This window comes from Ischnura elegans, chromosome 9 (genome assembly GCF_921293095.1).
Source record: "Ischnura elegans chromosome 9, ioIscEleg1.1, whole genome shotgun sequence".
In the NCBI taxonomy this organism is placed as follows: domain Eukaryota; kingdom Metazoa; phylum Arthropoda; class Insecta; order Odonata; family Coenagrionidae; genus Ischnura; species Ischnura elegans.
This window is the reverse complement of record NC_060254.1, coordinates 73,352,572-73,370,247: the sequence shown is the minus strand read 5'-3', so window position 1 is coordinate 73,370,247 and position 17,676 is coordinate 73,352,572. Positions and strand designations below refer to the sequence as shown.

General features: G+C 37.8%; 1 protein-coding gene across 3 annotated transcripts in view; it reads left to right on the top strand.

Moving 5' to 3' along the window:
* LOC124165067 overlaps window positions 1–17,676 on the top strand; it is a 231,315-nt gene that overhangs the window by 193,723 nt on the left and 19,916 nt on the right. For all 3 annotated transcript variants that reach the window (XM_046542322.1, XM_046542323.1, XM_046542321.1), the window contains exons 2-4: window positions 14,436–14,548; window positions 15,624–15,738; window positions 16,915–17,048. In XM_046542322.1, coding sequence (XP_046398278.1) covers window positions 14,436–14,548; window positions 15,624–15,738; window positions 16,915–17,048 — 362 coding nt within the window. The remainder of the gene's footprint in view (window positions 1–14,435; window positions 14,549–15,623; window positions 15,739–16,914; window positions 17,049–17,676) is intronic.

Here is a 17,676-nt window from a genome sequence, read left to right as displayed (position 1 = left end):
ATTATGTTGGAGGATATGTTATGCCTTCTGTACGCTCGTCCCATTTTGGCATAACGTCTAATTTTCGCATAACTATTACGTTCACTTGCACTTGACTCGGTAAAGGTATGTCGTTGGTCGTCTCGCTATTATCTCCTTTTATGAGGTGGAACTAGATTTTTGCAAATGACCGAATATCTGGGTATGAGGAGACTTATAAAATTGGTTTAATTTTAAGGCGAATGGCTGCGGGAAATCACTGTAAAATTCACCTAATGAGAAGGCCGAGAAAATTTTTCGGAGATAGTAAAAGAAAAGACAGATGTAATTATATTTTTTCATTACAATTCCGTGGATTGGGTGCGCCGACCGATCGTCAACGCGCGAAATTTCGGCAGATTTTGAAAACCACTCGTTGCGAAAATGTCGTCTACGCGAATGAGTGTAGCCAATCCTTGCATCTTGCGTTATTTATTTTCGTGTCCTCCTCTCCCGAGACATTATTGCATTCGGCTCCAAGTGTACTAACCCTCCCCCACCCTCCAACTCCCCCAGCCTCCTCTTTCTGTCTCCTTTCTTTCCCTCTTCATGGCGGTGACGTCATTTCCACCTTGGGCCTCTCCTCTCTCTCCGTCCCAAGGTCAGGCGTCCCGTTGGTTTCGGCCACTCGCCGCGAGCACATTGCCTAGCCCACAAAACTTGTAAACCGCTTTTCGTTTATGCTCCTTTTATTTTTTTATTTTTTATATTGCATGCATGGTTGGCCAAGTCTTCGAGATATTTAGCGAGTGCTTCACCTAATTGCCTCGTTCTTCATATTGGTTCCAGAAATGTACCTACAAATCGCGATTCATTTCCGTACAATCATAGTTTATCATTTTTAACCTAAATATTAAGCTGATAACATTTATTCGCTAGATAACCGGCATATGTTTAACACCCTTTGAATAAGGATTACCTTATTTTTACGATTAGGCCTGGGCAATCGTAAAATTCATAATATCAAATACGATAATGTTTTAAATATTTTAACCGACGATATCTATCGTATTATCGGCCCCGATAATGATTTCAGATGATATATCACTATATTTTATCTTGATATTTTCATGTCGCATTGTATTTTGGCTTTTACTATACCTATCCGTTCGTAAAAATATCTCTCTTAATTTATCGTTTTTCTATCGGACCTGGAAATATAGTGGGGTTCTAATATGATATCTTCCGTGTCGCTCTGAAAGATAACATATTCTTAATGTCGTAAGCAATCTTATTAGTCTAGTTATTCTTTGAAACTGTTTGGTACTGATCAAGCTCCCTAATTCTCTTGGCAGTTTAACCGATATTTATGGTACTGATGTGTGTGTGTTAGGCCTGGAAACCCAACGTCCGTGCCGGTGATCCAAAGGTCCCATTTTCGGTCCAGTGGATTTTTTTGCCCCATGGCAGTTAATATGAATCTAACAGCTAGGTTAATTCCGCTCGGGGAAGTGCTCGAAATGTCAGGGAAATAATAAACGTAACTGGGAGTAATGGAAATGCAAGTGAAAATAGGTTATGGTGGGAGAAAAGTGCCAGAGGCGTAGCAAAAAGATGAAAATCGTCGTTAATCGAGTTGCGTCCTTGTTATTTATGCACGGATTCTTTGCAATTGACATCAAGGAAATAAAAGGAAAATAAAATGATAAAACATACAAAAATTCGGGCTGGAAATAAAAAACATTCTGGCTGGAAATCAGGGCAAAGTCAGGGAAATTGATCTTGGAAAGTCGGTATGAATCCCATTCTCTTATTTATGTATTTTTTATTGCATGCATGGCTGGCCAGGTCTCAAGTGGCTCAAAGCCTAGGTGTGCTGGCTTGAGTTAACCTCGAAATCTCGCAAGCGTTTCAAGTAAATGGTTTTACATGGCTTCCATTACAAAGTGTAGCGGGAGACGTAGTTCGTTAAGACGTTCGTTTGATGAACGCATTGTGAGCTAATCACATCCCGTATTTTCCGTATAGTCAAATCACCTGTATTTATTTGTATCTAATTTCGATTCTCAATAGCAGATAGTACCGTGTAGCTGATGATTTCAGGCTTAAATCTGTGAAAACGTTCCATTATGGAAAATTAAAGGATAATCTTTATTAGGTTCATTAATTTATTTGAAAAAGCACGACCCGGGTTTCATAACATGGTCATATCTTTAGTTGCATCGATCATGCATGCAGTGGCGCAGCGAGGGGGGGTTTAGGGGGATAAAACCCACCCCAGAGCTCAGAGAAATTTTTAATTTTAATCCATTTTACTTAATTAATATTGGAGTTACTAATTGATGTTGCTAATAATATATAATAATTGATATTGCTAATAATAATTGACGTTACTAATAGAATAGTGTAAGGATTGATAAAATATCCCTCAGAAAGCCATAAAACTCAATATTATCAACCATTTATCTTAAAATTCCGCAATTTACTACAGTAAGTAAGGGCATCTATCTGTTGGGAAAGAGTGGGGGTGAGTATCTGTCCCTTAACTCCCAACTCACCCCATCTTTCCTGACACCGATGCCCTTACTGTCGCACCAGACTTGATATAAGAGGAGATGCATTCATGATCGAATTATTTCATTTTCCATAAAATACCGTCTTATTTCTCGTAGGCATAAATTATTTCTTCACCGATTTTTTTTTTTAATTGCTATGAAATGATTTTTGAGCACATGGGTCAGAATTCTCCCGATCGATTGGTATTTGTATGCGAAATCGATTAAGCCTTACCACTAACATAAGCACTATTTGTGCGCTTATAGTTTTCAAAATTGAGTAAATAATTTTTCCGGAGCCCATAGATCCTCCTCAAATTCGAATTGTCATGGGCAAGAAATTTCATCGTGCCAAATGGCCTTCCTGAATGGGATTGTTCACTTAGATCCGAGATCACTTAAGCAATTCGGTAGATGTAAGGAAAAGATTATATACCGTGAACCAAAATATTCGACCAGCTACCCTGTCATACGTTTGATAAAAAAAAACGCGGAAGTCGCAGCGTACTTTGAATGAGCTGGTTACGTCATTAGATTTCTGATTTTATGAAAACGTTCAGGGATAACCGCTCGTTAAGAGAAGAAAACGCTTATCCTCGAAAGAGTTTAGGCTGCCGATTATTCGTTGCGAATTGATCGAGAAGTACTGTTGAATAGAAAAAAAGAAGAATTCAGATTTTTTTATTTTTCATGATCTATGAAAATCATCATTAATCACAAGAAGACCAAGGAACTCCATGGAAAGTTAACTTAATCGCTGGAATATTCAACCCCGCGTAGGGCGCGGCCGATCTGACAGGCACAGGCATCGGTTTTTCTTCTGCACCTTCCCTCAGAGGGTCAAACGAGACGTGCTATTTTTACATTTTGACTTGCTTTGGTTTAGTAAATAAATAAATAGACAGAAATTATAAAATATATTTATATTTTTCCCTTATTTTCTACATCCTGTCGATGATTGGTCAAGTTCGGAAATTTTTCCGTTATGTGCCTGTCAGGCTCACCGCGCCCCGATTTTGAGAATCCCAGACTGCGCCCTACGTAATAGTAATTAAAATCGGCAATGAATTAAAATATATTGAGATCGGAAGTATTACGGACGAATGCTAATGCAAAAATTGTCGACGAAGCAATTCCAGAGATAAGAAGCGAAGAGCTGACAGCTCAGATACGTTATCTGTGGAGTCTACATAGTCACCTTGCCACACTTATCTCCCTGTCCTCCACCCCCCTCTTCCCCCGTCGACTCGTTTCACTTAGAGTGGGTGATGTCATCGGAATAAAATAATTCCTCTCGAGGAGATAACGACGCCTCAGTCTGTTGCTCTCATCATGCTTCTCGCCACTCGACCTCCATCCGGAGCACGAAGACGACCAGTTTGCAGAGCGATCCTGCTGCTCCCTTTACATTATACAAGTACAGCACGGTAGATCTTGTGCGGTTGAAGTATATCACTGTATAATGTTGTGTCTTCTCTGGACTGTTTGTCAGGAAATGCGAGGCGTGCTCGGAAAATAACGGAAATTTTCTTTTTTTATGTTTATTTCATTGCATACCCGTCACCTTCACACCCCTTACCAATCCGAAGGTGGTAACTTCCCCATTAATGGAAACAAATTTCTAGCTACTCCCCAGATAACTTCGATGGGCTTCGAATTACTTTGGTCGGCCTTGGGAACTCAATGGCAAAAATCATCCATCCAGCATGACTAGCATATACACAGCTCCGTACCGATTTTCGTAATGGGTAACGAAAAATCTGGCAGTAAATGAGCTAGAGTTACCCTAGAGAAAACATTCTTTTGCTCGGAAACAGCAACTTTTTCTCATCTGGAGTAATTGAGGACGGCCTTTCATACAAGAGAAAATTTTTTGGAAACTTTTATAGAAGAACGAAGAATTTAGCGTTTGTAAATGGCGAAAAACCTATTTTTTCATTTTAATAACTTTCTTTTGTCACTTTCTTTTATAGAAGAATTTATTCCTGTGGTATCCACCGTTCTTTTTTTTACCCTGTCATGAGTTTTCCGAACAGATATTGTTTGTCATTTGCGCTGAATATCTGGATCATCTGGATTAAGGGTACTCCATTAAAGGAGGCTCAAGAACTTGGCGCTTAAGTGTCATATGTATTGTCGTTTCGCGCGCATTTTATTCGGCGCCACTAGGCAGCGGTATCTCGCTCAGCGTGACTTTCGCCATTAACCGTAGGGGATGTAATCTTTTGTTGTTGACCATCGTATCGCATGCGTTCAATGCGTGGTTTATATGATTTATTTTCTCTGTTACGTATTACTACCGTGTACTACTCGAAAAAGTGGATATAGATGACTGGTAGCGCCGCGAGTGGCAATTTATGGTATCTGATTTCAATGCGCGCGTAGCGACAACAAGTCTCGCGGCGGACTCTAGAATCCTCTAACGTACTGTTCGTCATCTTGAGGATCACTCAAAAGCTTCATTGAGAAGTCTCCATTGATGCGTTTGGGCAATTTTGACGGACCTGGGCGGAATTTAAAAGCGGATCCGGAATGGTGGCCGTGAGGCAAATAGGTACCAGGAGGTATCTTGGTTATAATGGTTATGCTAACGTTTCCCCGAGGTGAGAGAGATGGATTGTGATAAATACCATGGCGAATGGCCGAGAGATATTATCGGGGAGATATATTGTTACCTTTTGACGGCGCGGAGGATTACGTGTCACATGACCGAAAGGTGTTTGGAGATCCCATCCGGCTTCATTTTCTTTGTTGTTGTTGTATTCGTCATGTTTTTGATCACGCCAAGGCTGCGAGCTGTCATAAGTTACGTGCATGGTGTTGCGGGATGACGTCATCACTTGGAAGTTCACTTAAGAATGTTACAAGCGCTCTTCAGCTCGAAAACGATGCTAACGCCAGTAATTCTTCCGGTTTTTTTTTTATATTTTCGGCATCGAGTCTTTCTCTCCGTTTCACGATAAATTTTATAGACTTGTGCCGAAGTTTAGTAGCGGCAGTGCAATCAGTAGCAAAACGACTATCTGTATGGCTTTTTGTTAGCTATAATTTTTTTATTGTAAATATAAGGTAATAAGCCTTCGTAATTTTAATAACAAGCCTATTCCTTTTCATGATTCACTCCGTCCATCTCGTGTTCGCTTGTCCCCTCCATAAATTCATCGCGAAGGCCTCCTGCCAATTCTCATCATAATTTCGTATTGAAGAAACATGAAATGCGATTGACATATTTTATCGTCTACTCAACGTTTACGACTTAGATTAAGTATGCCAATGTTATGTATCACCGGTTTATAGGTGTACCATAATTATTTGCTTGTCAGTCAATGTGCATTTCTCTCTTCTTGTTTGGCGTTCGGAGTGATAAATTATTTTCAGCTGCCAGGCGATGACTGAAACCGACTCGAGAAGACTTCCTCTCCAATTTATACACGCAGAGGGGGAGACTTGGACAAATTGCTGTTGTGTGATAGAACTGTTGTAAAGTGAAAGAATGCCAATTTGTTCTTGTAAAATCGTTTACCAAATTTAATTTAATGTCATCTACATCGACATAATACTACCCCTCAAGCCGCTTGGATAGTCTTGTTGCGGGAAGTGTGAGAACATCAGCGGTTACACTCTTTAAGGCCCAGTTTTTTTAATGTTTTATCAAATTTTTATGGATTAAGAAAATCGAAGTTGACGAATTGTCCCATTACAAATCATCAGTGTGAAAGATCGTTATTCTGGCATACTTTCCTTATCTGTCAATTTCCAACGTTCTACAGTTACGGCTATATCGTGCTACAGTTAACGCTAACCATAAATTGTAAAAACCTGTCCTTAGTGAATTCTTAAATTTTAATGTTTCGAGAGAGAGACTTGACAACTTCTGTTCGACCTAGTAATCATTGAAGTCCAATATTTAGCGAAGAAAAAAGAATTCGAAAAAACAATAGGTATTTTCGAGTTCGGAACAGTACAGAAATACACACAGGAAAAAATATATTGACCTAGAATTTTCTTGTGGGTTTGTCATTCATATTTGGGGCAGATTTCTTATTTATTTATTATTTAGCCCATTCTCGTATGCAGTGCTTATTTTCTAAAATTTTCAGTACCGGAACGCAAACCAACACATTTAATCCACTCGATTTTCAAATGTCTAAAACTTCTAATTTTTTAACTGGCAATAAAAGTTACAATGAGGAATCACGTCTTACCTAATATAAAAAACGATTTTTTTAATCAACGAACCCAATTTTCTCTTGATTGGAGCCTGAACGCTGTTTTGGCCGAAATGAAGCACTGCTTGTAAGTGATTGGTATCATATAGTTAAAATCAATTTGGGTAAAAAACAGGTTTAGAATGCAGAGAAATTCATTGTCAAATTCATTTGAAGATCTAATTTTTCCGTGTATATATTCCTGTATGTAAGAAAATCGCATTCGTTTTTTTCGAGCCCTATTAGCATTTCTAATATTCGTATTTGAATGTTGCGACAATCTTTATTCTCTGTCGAATGAAAATTTCCTCAAATATCCGCCTCCTTTTCTCACGGGTTTTCTCCACCCTTATTCCAATTCGCTTGTGTTCTCAACCTTACTTATCAATCTCAGCACAGGACGTCATAATCCGTCTTCAAAGTGGACTTAAACGGGGCGAATGACATCAGCTGTCGGTCGAGTTCCCCAAATAACCAACCGACCAGCCTTATTGTTAGCGCGAAGTAAGGCGCAACCTTGGACTACTCTCATGAAGAGTCGCAAACTCCACTCTCCCCATTGAAGTAAGCTATTATGTTGCAGTAGATAAAAGATGGAGGTAATTTCTCATCCACTTCCATGCGAATTAATTCTCACGGACTGGGAATCGAGTCTCAGACGTTTGGTTTTCCGCGTTGGAATGGGTCACCTTTGATAGTGGCTTCTCATAAGGCCATATTCCGTTGTGTTGCCAATAAAGTTGCTAAGGTATTAACCTTTTAGTAATTGTGTCCATTAAAATGGACATGACTTTAATGTAAAGTGGCCAAACGTCCCGGTTTGGCCGGGACGGTCCCGATTTTACCACTTTTGAGGGCGTCACCTCAGTTTCCGAAAATTCTGTACAATGTACTGGTTTCGTGCGAAAACTATGCAGGATTTTTTTTAAATTTCGTGCAGGGATTATGTTTTATAATAACAGATTATAAGAGAAAGCGTAACCAAAACGAAATTAAATTTAATATGTAGTTGAAGGAAAAAATTCAAATAACCATAATAAAAAATATTCTTAGTTTTGATTTTACAAACCTATTTCCATGGAGGAAGGCTAGAGGTTTTTGAACTTCACTGCGGACCCGTCCATCCGGTACTGAGATGTCCCGGTCTGGGCCAAAACATTTATGGCCACCTTACTTTAAGGGGATTTAGACTTAACCTTCAAATGCGCATACTTGTCCATAGTTGTGGGCATAGACCATAAAATTTACCCGGCAAAAAATAGCCAATCTTTTTGGCTAAGTGTTCATGACACCATAATTCAGTTTGAATATAAAAAGGAATAATTTTCATCAACGTAGAGAAAAATATCTGACTTGTAAGGTTAAGGAACTTCTTAGTGCAGCGGGCCGGTATATCGGCTTTTGCTTCTCGGCCGCAAAGTGCCAGGAGCTGAAATATTGGTTCAGAGGTTGTTAATTGTTCAAATTAATAATTATGCAGCAATTAACTCTTGAATAAGAAATCAGTGTAAATTATCATTTTAAAATCAATTTAATAAGAGTTTAAATACAAACAGAATGTTGGTATACGATAAAATGACGTAACATAAATTTGTTCTCGGAGATGTTGCATTTTATTTAAATACTTGTGGCATTTCACCAGTCCAGGGGAATTTTTTCCATGGCAATAATTTGAATTACACAGCCATTCACGCGGCAGGGTGAAAATATAGTGATGAAAGTAATTTCTTCCTGCAATAACGCGGCGTAATTGTCTTGCGCTCGATGTCTGTGATAAATACGAAGTTTATTCTATCTTTACCCCTCAGAGTTAAGTGACCCTCCCGTACCGTTCGATATATATTTGCGAATTTTAAAGTGTATCGGACCGTTATCGAACAGCTTGTGCAAGTGGTATAAAACCATGCAGTCTTTGGAGTCCTCTTCAAGTTCCCAATATTTCCTTCCTCTTCTCCACTATTTTATAACAAAAATGTGAACATTTTGGGATATCTACGTGTATAGTAACAAGCTATGATGCATGCATAAATGCTCCGGAAATTTAGAGTCCCTGCGTAAGTTAAATTTCCATGGTGATTCCTTAAATGAAATAGGAATTTATAGTCAAAGTTCTCATTTCGAAACTTTTAAACTCGTCTATGAAACTTGCTGATCCTATGATTACTGAACATCCCCGCACATTCCTTATGCACTGCGAAAACAGTCATGAAGAGGTGGTATTTTGTAGGAACAAGGAAATATGGAATTTTTTTGTGTATTATTCTAATTTTGTGGCCATCACATTAATCGTCTCATTTTTTAAATTTAATTGAAAGAAGAAAATGCTTATCCGCAAAGAAACCAGTATTCCGTGGAGACAAATGAACCGAATAGCGAACTCCCATTTTTCATTCTCAGATAGGTGAGGAGTCGATCTCATCGTTCTTGAAATGTGTAATTAACTGCTAGAATTGATCATTCCGTTTGATATCAGCAGCCCCCTTACCATTCTATGATAACGTCATTCGTCACATCTGAAAAAAATTTCTGTAGGGCAGGTAAAATAAAAAAAGAGTCCTCCATTGTCAAGAAAGCATCTCATTCAGTTGATCTTTCTTAAAAAAATTTAGGGAAGTCGAATGGTTCCAAGCGGTGATCCCAAAACTTTCACGTGCGTGTTTTGGTAAATTAAAAAAAATAATAATTCAAGCACGCATTCTGTGCATATTTCTCTACTACACTAATGTGTATTTTGAGCGCGTTTTTATTGAATAATAAACAGGTTTTTTTCTACGTACTTTACCTTAAAAAAAACAACCATCGGTTTTTCGATTAATCGACATTTTGATTCAAATTTCGATTTTTGTTGAAAACTTGAGCTTTCCATTTAGATTAAAAATTGATTGCTCGAAAAATCGATTTTGACTGACGTTTTTCCATCCAATGCCAATGGGTGCCCATGTACTCTTAACGAATAGAATTAACTGAAAACAATGGCGATTTGGGAGCGGCGATTAATTACAAAATGTGACCTTGGCGATTTTTTTATTCCCTCTTCCCCGTAGTAAGATTTGGCTCGACCCCTCCCTCAAATCTCACGTGAGATTGTTCAAAATGCGTACAGTGTAAATACGTTAATCTATGCTTCATTGCGTTGGATTTATGAAAAAAACAACTTGTTTAATTATTTTTACTCAAGATTACTTTAGACTAGTATTTGAGGTTACTAATATCGCTCTTTCACACTGTTTCTTGCGGAAAAAAATTACGTGATACTTGCCGGGAGAGATTGGGTGAGAATCGGCTTGACCCCATCCCCCTCCTAAACGCCTCACGTAATTAATGGATGCCCGCTTATCTGTTTCGGCCACATTTTTTGGGATTTCGCCCCTCCTGTGCACCGGTTGGGATCACGAAGGAGGGTGTGACATAAGAGAGAAATGTCGGTGGTTACCTCGGCGACGTGCTTTTGGATCCGGCCGACGGGCGTGGTACGGCGTGGCTGGTGAGCCCCGGGACTTGGTCTGTACCAAGGTCGTCGGGGCGCCTCAGTGCCACACCCATCTAACGCGTGGATCCGCGCATTCATTCCGCCTTTGCCTCCGTCGAAAAGCGAGAGAGAAAAAGTAGTAGAATGGGGCGAGCCTCCAGTGAGGCAGGATTCTTTCATCCGGGAGGGAAAGAAAAAAAGCTACATTTTGCTTTAAAAGTGACAATATCAGGCTTCACCATTGTTAAAAATCAATGGACTGCATAGAGGGAGGCCCAATTCCATCCCTTAGAAGGCTAATTTCTGTCGTCACATCGTTCGCGTTTTAATCTGTTAACGAAAATTACCGTGGTGCGGCGATGAGTGCAATGCGATCCAATATTGTGCGGTAAAATGTTCGTAATTGCGAGGAATAGTATTGAAAAATTTTGAATTTTATTGATCGCATCATTAGGATTATAAATTTCGGTTAAGACCCCTAATTTTAATTTATTTCCCCGTGAAAATCGGATCAATTTGTCCGTCAGCGACGCTAGTGGCGAATTTTTTAAACTCATTGAAATGCGCGGTCGGTGACAATACATTTACATCTTCTTCATTATATCATTAGCTTCAGCTGTTTTTATGAAACTTTCCAACAGTAAAAGAAAAACAAGTGACTATGACAGCCTTAAGCAATATTTTTATCTGATTATTATGATTTAACGAACATTATATCAGCTTTTTTTTTAATCGACTCATAAATTTGAGCACCGGTCAACTTTTTCTTATACTTGTCAACGTATGCAACAAGGTATAACTGTAATAATCCATGCAAAATTGATCGATTTTTCTCCTTCTGGCATTTCATGTTAATTTCCTCTTTTTCTGTAACAAAAAATTATTAATTTCTAATAAATCCCCAACCATTTTTTTTTCTGAATTTTGATATCATTTTTGTCGCCATTTTTAAGGTAATTTCTATTGGCTTTTTGGGAATTCCGCGTAATAGCGCACCTTAAAGGTTCGATCGACCAAATTAAAGGGGCCACATAATCCAGAATAACGCAACAATCGCCTGGAAAACGCTCACGTGCGTTGTGGATGATAGATTAGACTTAAGTGGTGGCCTATTCTCCCTACATTGCCTTGATAGCTCACCGCCACATCTCCACCTGTTGATGTAGTTCCTTTATATAACTGATGATTTCAGGCTTAACTTTGTGAATGCTTTCCATTATGGAAAATGCAAAAATGAACTTTGTTTAGTTCACTAGTGTATTTAAAAAGCACGACCCGGGTTTCGTAACATAGTCACATCTTCAGGTGCATAGATCATGCATACATCTCCTTAAATATCAAATCCGGTGCGACATTAAGGACATCTGTCTGCCGGAAAAGGGTGATACCACTCCTTCCCGACCTACTTCACTCTTCCTTTTTAATGTTTGAATTGTTTTAAGTGACTCCGAAATAGTTAGAAATTCTTCTCACTATGATCAACTTAAGGAAAGGAAATTTTAAGTAAAAGGAAAGACGATAAATCCACGATAATTAATTATCCGATGCTATTCGAAATTTCGACCATTTACTTTTAAATGCAATGGAAGAGATACCGAAGATACAACTATACTAATGCCTATTAAAATAGAAAATAGAATTTTCTCCTCGTTTTTGTTGGCACTCGGACATTCATTTCTTCAAAAACATTCACTTGAAGCTAATTGCGAGCTCACGTTAACGCGTGCGATCCGAGGTAAGCCTTGGAAAGTAAATTAATTTACTCTCTTAATTCTAAAGCTGCTGATAATATTGCCGTCTCTTTTGGATTTAGGGCTAAAAGAATTTGTCGAACTTATAAGGAAACGCGTCGTACAATCCACACGTCATTTTTTTTCGATTCTTTTTTTAATATTTTACTTTTTAACACATTTGGAGCGTACGTTGCCGAAGGTACAACATTAATAATTCCAGTTAAAGGAGGAAGTAGAATTTATTTCTTATTTTCGTTGACACTCGAACATTCTATTCTTCGGAAACATTCACTTGAAGCCACTTTGCGGCTCATCTTAACTCGTATGATTCGAGGTAAGCTCTGGAAAGGAAAATAATTTACTCTTTTTATTCTAAAGCTTCTGATGGTATTGCCTTCTCTTCTGCTTTTAGGGCTATCTTTTTTTCGTTCGCCCAGCGAGCGCCGGACGAGATCGACTGAGCATCATCATCATGAATAGTCAGAGAATGACGTAGCTCCACTAAAATCTTGGAATTTCTTACGGTTCATTCCCGGACAGAAAGTCGGAGTCCGTTTGCTTGCGACCTTTAAAGTGGACGCACCTGCGTTTATTCAGCCCGTTTTACACGAGGCACGTAATTGTGCGACCTTTGGCACGTACGATCGTGCATTCCAAAATTCATCGCGTTAATGCCGTTTTACACTGGGCACGTAAATGCGCAGGTGAGGACTGCATTAATTTTTTTTATTAAAATATTTATTCGACAATTGCAAACAAAAATCATAACACGCAAATTTTTAATGTAAATTTTACGATATATTACATATAGATTATAAATATAAACGTTAACAAAATAAATCCTCCTAAGGCACAGGTGAGGACTGCATTAATTTTTTTATTAAAATATTTATTCGACAATTGCAAACAAAAATCATAACACGCAAATTTTTAATGTAAATTTTACGATATATTACATATAGATTATAAATATAAACGTTAACAAAATAAATCCTCCTAAGGCACAGGTGAGGACTGCATTAATTTTTTTATTAAAATATTTATTCGACAATTGCAAACAAAAATCATAAAACGTAAATTTTTAATGTAAATTTTACGATATATTACATATAGATTATAAATATAAACGTTAACAAAATAAATCCTCCTAAGGCACAGGTGAGGACTGCATTAATTTTTTTATTAAAATATTTATTCGATAATTGCAAACAAAAATCATAACACGCAAATTTTTAATGTAAATTTTACGATATATTACATATAGATTATAAATATAAACGTTAACAAAATAAATCCTCCTAAGTCACATGGCTCGTTCGGAGGTGCTTGCTAAAACAGATATAGTTAGGTAGAGGGAAACGCATTAACATAATACATAACAATAACATATATAAGATAATTAAGCATTGCAATCTTTATCAATTTCATTGGGTTATAGTTGATTTTCTGGTTGGAGCTTCTTACGTTTTCATAATATAAAATCATATCTTATCACCGTTTCAGCCAATTCTCTATTATTTCTCTAATTCTCTGAGTTATGGCGTGAAATTGCGCGAATGCACAAACGAAATTAGCGCAGAGACCCTTTTGCCATCTCACGCCCATGCATTTTCGCATGCGTTCTAGCAGTTAACCGCTGTACACCAATTTTGACCGTCCCTTCGTACTCGCGTCAGATTGTGCAATCACGTGCCCGTGTAAAACGGCATTTAAGCCATGAATTGCGTGAAATGAATGAACGAATGCACAAGTGCTTGTGTGATTAGCCTCTGCTTTAATTTTAAAATTGTCGAACCCCAGATTAATTCAAGCATTTAGTTAGAAGAAGTACAATTTCGTGCCCTTATGAGATGGCTAATGTGACTTTGCGTCTTTTGCTTTCCGGTATGATATGGTATTTGGAGGAGGCGTCCGACAGTTGGTGTCATTTGTACAATGAGAGTGAGTATGAAAGAAAGGGTGGAGAGAAACCCGGTGTGGGCATTAGCCTGCTCTCAATTAAAGGCGCTGAAGGACCACGGCTTAACGTCCCATGCGACGGACGGAGTGTTACGCATGGATCATCCACCACACAACATTTATGCAGGGATCGGGCAGTCTCCGTAAATTTTCTGCCATCGCCGGGATTTGAACCCGAGCCCAAGGAGTGGGAAGCCAACATTCTAGCCGCCACTTCAACCCGATTCCCTATTTCGTTTTCCGTTTGTGTCTGTCTTCACTTTAAACATGTTATTTGGATTACACTCCTTTATCGTTAGCAATGAGGATTTCTTTGGTCTTCTAACGGGTAAGGTCCTCCATATCTTCGTCATAAATAGGGAGGACCTTACCTGGTGCAAGACCCGATAAATCTTCACTGCCATTGTTCGTCGAGAAAAAAAGACATTACTCATTTATCGTTAGTTAACATAAAAATATTGGATAATGGTAGATTCTATGGTATCTAACTCGAAGAAACGATGTTACACGTTCGATATGATTGCGTACTACATGTATTTCTCTTTTTTTGCAGGGGGGTGAAGGGGCTATGGAGGAGCCGCGGCCTGGGTGCCGCCGGTAGAGTACCGTCACACAAAGTGCAGCAGCTATTCAACGATATGGACCTCTTTCCATCCAAATCTCAGGGTAAGTAAAATAATGGAGCAAGCAAAGGATGATACGGTAAAACCACGAATATTACAATATGCAGTCACCTTGGGTAAAACCATGCCGCGAAGCAATGACGGAGCTTCCATTGGTATAATAGAATTCCCTTCATTATTTGTTAGAACCGTAATGATTCTTTTGACAGATACTGAATTGCGTAATAAATTGTGGTATGATCGCCTTACATCAATCACTGTTTTTATAAATGCCTCGTAATGTATTTAAGGGCCTCCCTTAAATTAATTTTTGATTTAAACAATTTGATTGTGGTAGGGCAAAGGGGAAAAAAACTTGTTGATTGCGGAGTTGAATCAACTCTCTCAACATCGGTTCACATCTTATTCGTATTAGGTCGGTTATGGCTGATGTACCCTGAAAATACCTCGCGATGTGTGTGGTGTGTTGCCTGTTGACAGGGGTAACAAAATGAATAGTCACTTCGGAATATTTGCAAGTACATACATGAAAGGTAATTCCATGAAAAAACACAAATCATTATTAAGTAGTGACTTCTCTTGGTTGCACTTGTTGTATTAAAAGAATACATTGTGTGTTGAGGGTTTTTTCAATTTTGGAGAACTTGAACCTGGTAGATATTCTGAGCAATGAATGCAAACCTGGATCATATTTTCTTTTCTGGAATGTAAAGAATCACAAAAATAGTGAAGAAATGGACTTCATCCAACAATATAGTGTCATAAATGCCTTCATAGAAATAATCATAGAACCTTGTCACTATTTCCAATTAGGAAAAGTGGAAATGTTCTAGTTACTCAATGATTAAAACACCTCTGCATGTTTTTTTGTAGTTTGGCACTGCTTTATTATGTTTTAATCACCACTTATGGTAGATATTTTATTCATGATAAATTGTGTTAATGGAGACTTACTTGAGTTTTGAAATATTCCCTCTTCCATGTGTACATAGTTGTCATACTGTCATTTGTAATATATCCATCAATTATTTTGTGTTACTCTATTTAGATTTGCATAGATTGTTGAAGTGGAAGTCTCTTAAATTCTGTCTAACACATATACTCTTCATCTCTTACAGTTTATGAAATGCTCCAGTGTGCAAAGGAGTGTGCACAGCGCAGCTCAGCATCTTATCTTACCTTTGGAGAGTTCTGCTTATTTGCATCAGAGTTGAAACGCTGCTATGATGGAGGGTAAGCATTATGATTTCCTAGTACTTATGATAAAACCTAGGTGCTGCAAAAGAGTGAAATCATGTATAGTTTTATTTTATGTCAGTTCTAATACTTCATCTTTTTGGGGAATAAAGTTCAAAGGTGCCTGCTTCTCTAACACTTCTAAATGGTGATTCTGCTTTCTCCTCAAAACTATGATTTAATGAATTTTATTAGATTGATGTTTCAAATTCCACCTCAAAATTTCAGGAAGAGCTGTTTCCCAAAGTACAAGAACAGTCAGACCTATTGGAGAATCTCATAGAGCATGAAAACATGCAAAGTTACTACCATTGGTTGTACAGGAATCCTCATAGCAGATTTTTTTCTTTTAAATTGCTAAAACTGCAAGGATCTTCTTAATAGCAGATTGCGGTATTTTCATAGGGGCTGTATTTATTTTCATAGTTCACAGGGGGCTTTACTTGGAAAGTGCCTGTATTTGGTGGATTATCTACGAACCCCCAATACTAATTTGTTTCTTCTTTATTATTATTAGTTTGGAAATTAAGAGTTGTCTTGATTGATAGATCGAATGTCAAGGCAAGTAGCATGGAGGATAGAGGAAGGATGGAGAAAATCTTGGCATTTTTATTAGCCTGGCATTTTAACAATGGTATCCAAAGTGTCGTTTCGTGGCACATAGCCTAACCATATTATCAAAAGCTCTTTACGAGTTTATTTACCTTTTGTTTTACCTGAATGAGCCATGCAAATCAGCCTGTCATGTTTATTAATGTCTGTTCATTAAAGTTCTGGATGCTAAATGGGATCATAACATAGGAAATACTAATAAATAGTAATATAATAGTAATTAGTAACAATACTCCATGATATCTTTTCAAATCAGAGTTTCTTTGAGGGTGATTATTTCATTTCTCATTCTCTTTGGATTTCCATTAGGACAACTAGTGTTGATACTGCTTCGTTCTGGCCCTCAGGTTACATTTTCTGGTACCTATAAATTGTGCCTAGTGCTTATTTCTTACTAGGTTCAACTCATGCTATAGCGGAAATGTTCATCCTTCAAGATGGTTCTTAATCACAAGAAACTTTCCCCATTGAAATACCAAGTTTTAATTGAATAAATTTTCCTCTCAGAGCCACTTAGAGCATTGATTTGATGTTTTAAAATTTGTACATTTTCCTCTTCAGTGTGTCCAGGCCATTGCAGATGTCAAGACTGCCACCTGAGAAGAGGGCAGAGAAAATGGATGGCAAGGGCAGCGGCCGTAGGTGGAGCAAACGAGGTCTTGTGTCTTCATTCTCATCCAAGCCAACTGTTCCAAGTGAGTATTTTACAGAATTTGATGCCGCACAGTAAAAATTTTTGTCAAAATTTTTAGACTAGATAACAGGCAATATGATGGCCTGGAATCTAAATTTTGATTAGACACTTCCACATCATTTTTACTGATATCTCTGAAGACAAAGAGAAACTATCATATAAAAACTCTAGTTATCATGTAGAATCTCACTGGTGAGAAAGCCAGGAAAGTATATGTAAGCTTTCTCTTGTCTCTCCTAGATTTATCAGCTTGATTATCATTGAATTTGTTTTATTAAGTGCTGAATAATGTTAAATAATTATTAAAAACTGGTAACTATTCTCCATTATACTAAATCACTAATTTCCTTCAACGTGAGGAATAAACTGTCATGTTGAGATGCTGAGTAAGGGAATTTGTGACACTTTTACTCAGGCATTAAGTTTTAATTTTAAATGAATTATTGTAAGTAATTAATATCCCAAATATTGTAGGGATGATTCTAAACTTAGATTTACATTTTTGTAACAATCCCTTGCATAGTTCTCTATGAAATTTTATCTCAACTCCTCATAGCCTTCTCCACATAGTAATCCGCTGGAATTCCGTGGTTATTTTGTAAATAATAATATTTACTTAAACCTTTGCT